Below are 9,074 nucleotides of genomic sequence, written 5' to 3'. Positions count from 1 at the left end.
CCTCTTTCTCCTCTCTCCCTCTCTCTCTCTCTCCTCTCTTTCTCTCTCTCTCTCTCTCTCTTCTCTATCTCTCTCCTCTCTCCTCTCTCTCTCTCTCTCAACCTCCCGTGTGTGTTGGGGCAGGTGCGGGGAACGTGGTGGAGGGGTCCGGGGTCGAGCCGGGACCAAACGTTCCAGGACTTCCAGATGCTCAGCAGACCAGAGACTCTGGACTCCCTGTGCCTGCAGCTGGACTACATCAGCAAGAGAACAACGGGTACGCAACGGACTCACACACTCATCAGCTAAGAAAACAGGGTGGGGGAACGGGTCTGCATCAGCTGCACCCCCCACCAACACACACGCTCCACTGAACCCAGGAGAAAACATTGCTAAAAACACACGCTTCACTGAACCCCAGGAGAACAGTGGGCTAACTCAGCACGCTTCACCTGAACCCAGGAGAACATGCTAACACACGCTTCAACTGAACCCCAGGAGAACCATGCTAACACACGCTTCACTGAACCCCAGGAGAACATGCTACACACCGCTTCACTGAACCCCAGGAGAACATGCTAACACGTCACTGAACCCAGGAAAACATGCTAAACACGCTTCACTGACCCCAGGAGAACATGCTAGCACACGCTTTCAACAAACCCCAGGAAGAACATGCTAGCACACGCTTCACTAAACCCCAGGAGGTTCCTATTGGTTGCTTGTAACTTTGTCTTTGTCCTGGAGCAAATAATCTGAAATTAACTCTTTATTAACCCATGTTGTCTTAGGGGGGGGCTGACTGTGTCTTTGGTTGGGGGGGCCCCTGACTGTGTCTTGGGGGGGGGCCTGACTGTCTTGGGGGGGGGGGCTGACTGTCTTGGGGGGGGCTGACTGTGTCTTGGGGGGGGCGCTGACTGTGGTCTTGGGGGGGGGCGCTGGACTGTGTCTTGGGGGGGGGGGCTGACTGTGTCTTGGGGGGGGGGGGCTGACTGTGGTCTTAGGGGGGGGGCTGACTGTGCTCTAGGGGGGGGCTGGACTGTGTCTTAGGGGGGGGCTGACTGTGTCTTAGGGGGGGGCTGACTGTGTCTTAGGGGGGGCGGGCTGACTGTGTCTTAGGGGGGTGCTGACTGTGTCTTAGGGGGGCTGACTGTGTCTTAGGGGGGGCTGACTGTCTTGGGGGGGGCTGAACTGTCTTGGGGGGGGGGGCTGACTGTCTTGGGGGGGGGGGGGGCTGACTGTCTGGGGGGGAGGGGCTGACTGCGTCTAAGGGGCGGGGGGGGGGCTGACTGCGTACTAAGGGGGGCTGACCGGCGTTCTTGGGGGGGGGGGGGCTGACTGCGTCTTGGGGGAGGCTGACTGCGGTGTCTTGTGTTTTTAAGGGGTTCTGACTGCGTCTACGGGGGGGGGGGCTGACTCCGCGTCTAGGGGGGGTGGTCTGACTGCGTGTCTGTGTTTTAGGGGTTCTGATGCGCGTTAAGGGGGGGTGCTGACTGGTTCTTGGTGTTTAGGTGGTTCTGACTGCGTGTTGTTTTTAGGGGTTCTGACTGCGTGTCTTGTGTTTAGGGTTTCTGACTGCGTGTCTTGGTGTTTTAGGGGTTTTGACCTGCATGTCTTGTGTTTTAGGGGTTCTGAATGCGTGTCTTGTGTTGCCTTTTTAGGGGTTCTGACTGCGTGTCTGTGTTTTTAGGGGTTCTGACGTGAAAAAACCCCGGGAGGAAGGGGGGGAAACCCATCCAGGTTAGTTATATTACACAAAAAACCGCTTCCTCGAACGCTGATTGATCTAGTAAACCCTCAAGGTTAGCCCTTAGACATCCCTGGTGCGAGGGGGTGTAAGGTCGCAAACCCTGAACAGACTGTTAAAGAAGGATTTTTAAGCTTGGAGACAATTGAGACATGGTTTGTGTATGTGTGTCATTCGGAGGGTGAACGGGCAACAACATATTTAAGTGCCTTTGWACRGGGTATGGTAGTAGGTGCCAGGAGCACCGGTTTGTGTCAAGAACTGCAAACGCTGCTGGGTTTTTCMACACTCAACAGTTTCYTGTGTGTATCAAGAATGGTCCACCACCCAAAGGACATTCAGCCAATTTGACACAACTGTGGGAAKCATTGGAGTCAAMATGRRCCAGCATCCCTGTGGAACRCTTTCAACACCCTGTAGAGTCCATGCCCTCGACGAATGGAGGCTGTTCTGATTGCAAAATGGCGTGCAACTCAATATTAGGAAGGTGTTCTTAATGTTTTGTACACTGTGTATATTCCTTACTACATTCATCCTGCCCAATCACAGGTAGGCATTTGGATATGAGCAAAGCATCAGTTTTCTGCAGTAGCCTTTTTGTCTTTTACTGTGAAGTGTGAAGTTGAGTGTGTCGTATTGAGTAGAGGTGTGAAGATCAGGGCTTTGTGCGGCGCACGGGCAGAACCAATAGGAAACGGGGACAGGCATCTTGTGGGGGCGGGGCCAACTCCGTGGTATTACTCTATATCGTGATACTTGGTCTGACATCACTTTGTTGGTTGGAAAATAGGCACATTTTGTAGCAGTTTACAGTTTATTTTTTTTTGCGTTTCTGTCTGACATTTGTCACCTTTTTTAGGTCCCTCACCAGTTTCGCATCTCTGATTTAACGTTACGGTATCGATCATAATGTAGTATACGGCCTTTCACTGTTGACTGTCTTATCATACTGCAATATACAACCTTGCACTGCTCTGCCCCCCCCCCCCCTGTAGGAAGAAGAAGCGGGGGAAAGCCAGGAAGAAGGACAGCGACTCAGACAGTGATGCTCTGGAGGTGATAAAGGAATGGAACACCAGCTCCCGAGGAGGAGACCCCTCCAGCCGCAACCGGGCGGAGCCAGAGGAGGAAGGTATAGAAATACAATTATAGAACCTGTAGATTGTTACCGGACTAGAAATGTACAGTTATAATGTTACGGTGTTATTTATATTTTATATATATATATAGATATATTTATTTATAGATATATTTATATATTAGATATATTTATTTTATAGATATATTTTATTTTTTAAAGGTTAAACATATTAAATAACTAAAATAGTAATTGCATAAGTATTCAGCTCTCCTGAGTCAATACATGTTAGAAACACCTTTAGTAGCGATTTCAGCTGGGAGTCTTCTTGGGTAAGTCTCATAACAGCTTTGCACACCTGGATTGTACAATATTTTGTATTTGCCCATTTTTTGTCTTTTCAAAATTCTCCAAGCTCTGTCAAATTAGTTGTTGATCATTGCTAGGCAACCATTTTCAGGTCTTGCCATAGAATTTCAACTAGATGTAAGTAAAAACTGCCACTCAGGAACAGTCACTGTCTTCTTGGTAAGCAACTCCAGTGTAGAATTGGCCTGTCATGCTGAAAGGTGAATTCTCTCCCATGTGTCTGGTGGAAGCAGGTTTTCCTCGAGGATTTTGCCTGTGCTTAGCACCATCCCGTTTCTTTTTTGTCCTAAAAAAAACTCCCCAGTGTTTGCCACTTACAAGCATACCCATAACATGATGCAGCCACCACGCTTGAATACTTAGGTAAATGTGATATTTTAGTGATTTTTTTAAAATAAATTTGCAAAAAATGCATAAACTTGTTTTTCTTTGTCATTATGGGATATTGTTTGTGTTATGATGAGGAAGAAAAACGATTTAATGCATTTTAGAAAAAGGCTGTAACCTTAAACGTGATGGTCTGAATACTTTCTGAATATATTGATCACATCTTTACTAATACTGTAGAACTTTGTTCTGAGGCTGTATCCGTCCCCATTGGAAGCTGTGATTACAATATAGTGGCTATATCCAGGAAAGACAACGTTCCAACAGCTGGAACTAAAATAGTGTATGAGATCATACAAAAGATTTCGCTGGATCATATTAAACATGTATTTGTTGGTCTGATGTGATTGATAAGGAACATCCAGACGCTGCACTTGATGAATTCATGAATTTGCATCCAATTAGTAATAAACATGAAACTAACTGTTAAAACTGTTGAGCCTCCATGGATTGATGAGGAATTGAAAAACTATGGTTGAAAGAGACGGGGAAAAGGAAGTGGATAATAACTCTTGCTGCACATCTGACTGGCTTAAATGATGTCTAAACTATTACAAAAAGAAGAAACTGTATTATGAAGCCAAGATCAATGATATAAAGAATGATGGGGGGAAAACACTTTTGGGAGTACTTTAAGTTAAATGATGGGCAGAAAGACTAATTCAAATCCATCTTTCATCGAATCAGATGGCTTATTCATCACACAACCATTTGATGTTGCCAGTTATTTTAATGATTACTTCATTAGGCAGGGAAATGCCAACAACGAACAGTGAGGCATCATATTCATTAATTTAAAAAAACTAATAATGAAAGAAAACCATTACAAGTTTGAATTTGTAAAGTTAGTGTGGGAGAGGTGGAAAACTATTGTTACCGATCAATAATGACAAACCTCCTGGCATTGTCAATATAGGAGTGGCTATAGAGTCAGCTACCATCCTCAGTAGCTTTCCATCTATCTGCCATATCTTTWATCTGAGCCWAGAGCAAAATCTTTGTCCTGGAGGGAAGCCACGGTAATTCTTCTACCCGACCTGGCTTGCTGCCAGCTCGAAGCAAACTGTTGGACTTTTTTTTGGACCAAATATAATGCTATTTCTCTAAACAATTTAACAGACTTTCAGCGTTCTTATAGAGAAGGGCACTCAACATGTCCTGCACTGGCACAAATGACTGATGATTGGTTGAAAGGAATTGATAATAAGAAGATTGTGGGAGCTGTACTGTTAATTTCAGTTCAGCCTTTGATATTATTGACCAGAACCTGTTGTTGAAAAAAAACGTATGTGTTATAGCTTTTCAACCTCTGCCATATTGTGGATTCAGAGATATCTATCTAATAGAACTCAAAGGGTTTTCTTTAATGGAAGCTTCTCTATTGTCAAACGTTAAGTGAGGTGTACCACAGGGCAGCTCTCTAGGCCCTCTACTCTTTTCTATTTTTAACAAATGACCTGCCACTGGCATTAAACAAAGCTTGTGTGTCCATGTATGCTGATGATTCAACCATATACACATCAGCAACCACAGTTAATGATGTAACTGAAACCCTTAACAAAGAGTTGCAGTCTGTTTTGGAATGGGTGGMCAGTAATAAACTGGTCCTGAACATCTCTAAAACTAAGAGCATTGTATTTGGTACAAATCATTCCCTAAGTTCTAGACCTCAGCTGAATMTGGTAATGAATGGTGTGGCTGTTGAACAAGTTGAGAGGACTAAATTACTTGSCKTAACCTTAGATTGTAAAGTGTCATGGTCAAAACATGTMGATTCAATGGTTTGTAAAGATGGGGAGAGGTCTGKCCGTAATAAAGAGATGCTCTGCATTTTTGACACCCCACTCCACAAAGCAAGTCCTGCAGGCTCTAGTTTGATCTAATCTTGATTATTTTCCAGTCATATGGTCCAGTGCTGCAAGGAAAGACCTAGTTAAACTGCAGCTGGCCCAGAACAGAGCTGCACGTCTTGCTCTTCATTGTAACTAGAAAGTTAATATAAATACTATGCATGTCAGGGTCTTGGCTGAGAGTTGAAGAAAGAAAGACTGACTGAGTGTCACTACTTGTTATAATAAACATGGTTGGAAATTCCAAATCGTTYGCGTAATCAACTTACACACAGCACTGACACACACATTTACCCCACCAGCATTGCCACCAGGAGTCTTTTCCAGAACAAATTCTCTGAAACATTATTATACAGAGTATTATACAGAGCTGTGATTGAACTCCCTTCCATCAAGTGAACAGCAAACCTGGTTTCAAAAAAACAGATGAAGCAACACCCCACAACACAACTCCTCTCCCCCGTGTGATCTACTTGTTGTGTTTCTGTACTGACATGTATGTGGAACTGATAGATGCACACACACACACACACACACACACGTTAATGATTTAAAATGTATGTAAATTAAGTATTTTGTCAAATTTCTTCGTTATGTGTCGGACCCTAGTAAGACTAGCTGTCACTAATGGGGATCCTAATAAAAAAATATATAAATTCTTACCCTCTGCCCCCCCCAGTGCGTCCAGCCTCCAGCCCTGGCACCAGGAGTCCTGACTGGCACAAAGAGTTTGTTACGGAGGCTGACTCTGAGATCCTGGAGCATTCTGGGAAAATGGTGCTGCTGTTTGAGATCCTCCGCATGGCCGAGGAGGTGGAGGACAAAGTGTAAGTAACTATAATCTACATTTGAGGTAGAGGAAGAACCCGAAACCCACCAATTCAGACAAACAAAGAGATGAAATGTTGCATTAATCTTCATTATTACATATTTTTTTTCTTCCCCCCACTGCATCAGGGATACGTACACAGATTTTTCGGCTTYACAGCCTTCAGTGTGTACAATTTTATTTAAATTCAAAACAATGTTTGTAAATAACAACCTATGAGCACCAGGTGCTAGTCTGTCACCAGCTTCATCAATAAGTTTATCGATGATGTCGTCTCCACAGTGACTGTACGTACATATCCCAACCAGAAGCTATGGTTAACAGGCAACATCCTCACCGAGCTAAAGGCTAGAGCTGCCGTTTTCAAGGAGCAGGACACTAATCCGGACGCTTGTAAGAAATCCCGCTATGCCCTCAGACGAACCATCAAACGGGCAAAGCATCAATACAGGATTAAGATCGAATCCTACTACACCKGCTCTGACGCTCATCGGATGTGCCAGGGCTTGCAAACTATTACGGACTTCAAAGGGAAACTTGCCGTGAGCTGCCCAGTGACGCGAGCCTACCAGATGCCCTTTTTTGCTCGCTTTGAGCAAAGCAATACAGAAGCATGCATGAGAGCACAAGCTGTTCCGGACGACTGTGTGATCACGTTCTCCGTAGCCGATGTGAGCCAGACGTTTAAACAGCTCAACATTCACAAAGCTGCGGGGCCAGATGGATTACCAGGACGTGTACTCAGAGCATGTGCGGACCAACTGGAAAGTGTCTTCACTGACATTTTCAGCCTCTTCCTGACTGAGTCTGTAATACTTAAGTTTCATAGACCACCATTGTCCCTGTGCCCAAGAATGTGAAGGTAACCTGCCTAAATGACTACTGCCCAGTAGCACTCATGTCTGTAGCTATGAAGTGCTTTGAAAGGCTGGTCATGGCTCACATCAACATCATTATCCCAGAAACACGAGACCCACTCCTATTTGCATACTGCGCCAACAGATCCACAGATGACGCAATCTCTACTGCACTCAACACTGCCCTTTCCCACCTGGACAAAATGAACACCTATGTGAGAATGCTGTTCATTGACTACAGCTCAGCGTTCAACACCATAGTACCCTCATCTCTAAGCTAAGGACCCTGGGATTTAACACCTCCCTCTGCAACTGGTTCCTGGACTTCCTGACGGCCAGCCCCCAGGTGGTAAGGGTAGGCAACATCACGTCTGCCACGCTGATCCTCAACACTGGAGCCCCCCAGGGGTTTGTACTCAGTCCCCTCCTGTACTCCCTGTTCACTCACGACTGCGTGGCTAGGCACGACTCCAACACCATTAAGTTTGCTGACGACACCGAGGTTAGGCCTGATCACGAACAACGAYGAGACAGCCTATAGGGAGGAGGTCAGATACCTGGCCGTGTGGTGCCAGGACAACAACCTCTCCCTCAACGTGATCAAGACAAAGGAGCTGATTGTGGACTACAGGAAAAGGAGGGCCGAACACGCCTCCATTCACATCGATAGGGCTTTTGTGRAGTGGGTCAAAATTTTAAAGTTCCTTGGCGTCCACATCACCAACAAACTAACATAGTCCAAGCACACCAAGACAGTCGTGAAGAGGGCATGACAAAACCTATTCCCGCTCAGGAGAATGAAAAGATTTGGCATGGGTCCCCACATCTTCAAAAAGCTAGACAGCTGCACCATCGAGAGCATCCTGACCGGTTGCATCACCGCCTGGTATGGCAACTGCTCGGCCTCCAACCGCAAGGCGCTACAGAGGGTAGTGCGTACGGCCCAGTAGATCACTGGGGCCAAGCTTCCTGCCATCCAGGACCTCTATACCAGGCGGTGTCAGAGGAAAGCCCTAAAAATTGTCTAAGACTCCAGTCACCCTAGTCATAGACTGTTCTCTCTGAAACTGCACGGCAAGCGGTACCGGAGCACCAAGTCTAGGTCCAAAAGGCTTCTTAACAGCTTCTACCCCCAAGCCATAAGACTCCTGAACAATTAATCAAATTGCCACCTGGACTATATGCATTGAATGTGACAAATAAGATTTGATTTGCTTCTAATCTGCCAATCAKGAATGGGGTTTTAGTCACAAAGAAATACTGAATGACACGAAGGAGAACTCTCAAGTCATCTGCAYCAGGTGTCCGCTCACCTAAATACGTCATATCAATTCATGAGAGAGCCCACCACAAAGGAGGAGGTGGAGGACAAATTGTAAGGAGCCAAGTTCTGAGAACATGCTACACTTTGAGACAAGAAGTGCTGAATTGGATCAATGCTAAGTGCTTGAATGAAACATGTTTTCAAATGTTCTGTTAACATGACAGACTGTCCAGTGATGATGTGATGTTGACGTGTCTTCTATCCCCTCATCAGTCTGGTGTTCAGTCAGTCTCTGATCTCTCTGGACCTGATCGAAGACTTCCTGGAGCTGGCTGGCCGAGCCAAAGAGGAGGAGAAACCCTCTCCCTACAAAGGTACTGTACTGCCCTACACCCTAACCCCTCTAACATAACCCCTACCCCCGAGCAGAGAGGGACAACCCTCTCATTACAGAGGTAGTCCCTGGACACACTGTCCACTAACAACCCCTAGCCTAGTGTTACCCAACCTTGTCCGTTATGTACACCACCTGCTCATTGGACCAATACACAATAACATGCTGACCACACTGCTCGTGTCGCGGGTGTTGTAAAATAAATGTACACATACATGTTATTCCGTCACACTGATCTCCCACATCAATGACTGTCTGCGTAGCCAGTCTCTAAAATAGGACTTGGTTCTTTTTAGTGATGCTTGATGCACTGCAAATCC

At 45.9% G+C, this 9,074-nt stretch overlaps 2 protein-coding genes across 2 annotated transcripts in view; both read left to right on the top strand.

The window, feature by feature from the left end:
- Positions 1-353, top strand: part of LOC139026562 (transcriptional regulator ATRX-like) — a 7,059-nt gene extending 6,706 nt beyond the window's left edge. The window contains exon 3 of the mRNA XM_070441898.1: positions 124-353. Within this exon, the coding sequence (XP_070297999.1) occupies positions 124-353 (230 nt within the window). The remainder of the gene's footprint in view (positions 1-123) is intronic.
- A 264-nt stretch (positions 354-617) lies between these two features.
- LOC139026561 (transcriptional regulator ATRX-like) lies at positions 618-8,787 on the top strand. The gene is made up of 4 exons (XM_070441897.1): positions 618-703; positions 2,722-2,858; positions 6,090-6,237; positions 8,634-8,787. The coding sequence occupies exons 1-4, from the start codon at positions 618-620 to the stop codon at positions 8,770-8,772; spliced, it is 510 nt and encodes a 169-aa protein (XP_070297998.1). The 3' UTR covers positions 8,773-8,787.
- The last annotated feature ends 287 nt before the right edge of the window (positions 8,788-9,074 follow it).

The sequence above is a fragment of the Salvelinus sp. IW2-2015 genome, unplaced genomic scaffold (genome assembly GCF_002910315.2).
Source record: "Salvelinus sp. IW2-2015 unplaced genomic scaffold, ASM291031v2 Un_scaffold5117, whole genome shotgun sequence".
NCBI lineage: Eukaryota > Metazoa > Chordata > Actinopteri > Salmoniformes > Salmonidae > Salvelinus > Salvelinus sp. IW2-2015.
The sequence above is the reverse complement of the archived record's forward strand: the minus strand, read 5'-3'. Positions and strand labels throughout refer to the sequence as shown.

Coding starts and splice junctions, on each gene's coding strand:
- LOC139026561 (XM_070441897.1), top strand. CDS start 618: ATGCTAGCACACGCTTTCAACAAACCCCAGGAAGAACATGCTAGCACA. Junction 704..2,721: donor GAGGTTCCTATTGGTTGCTT/GTAACTTTGTCT, acceptor CCCCCCCTGTAG/GAAGAAGAAGCGGGGGAAAG. Junction 2,859..6,089: donor GGCGGAGCCAGAGGAGGAAG/GTATAGAAATAC, acceptor TGCCCCCCCCAG/TGCGTCCAGCCTCCAGCCCT.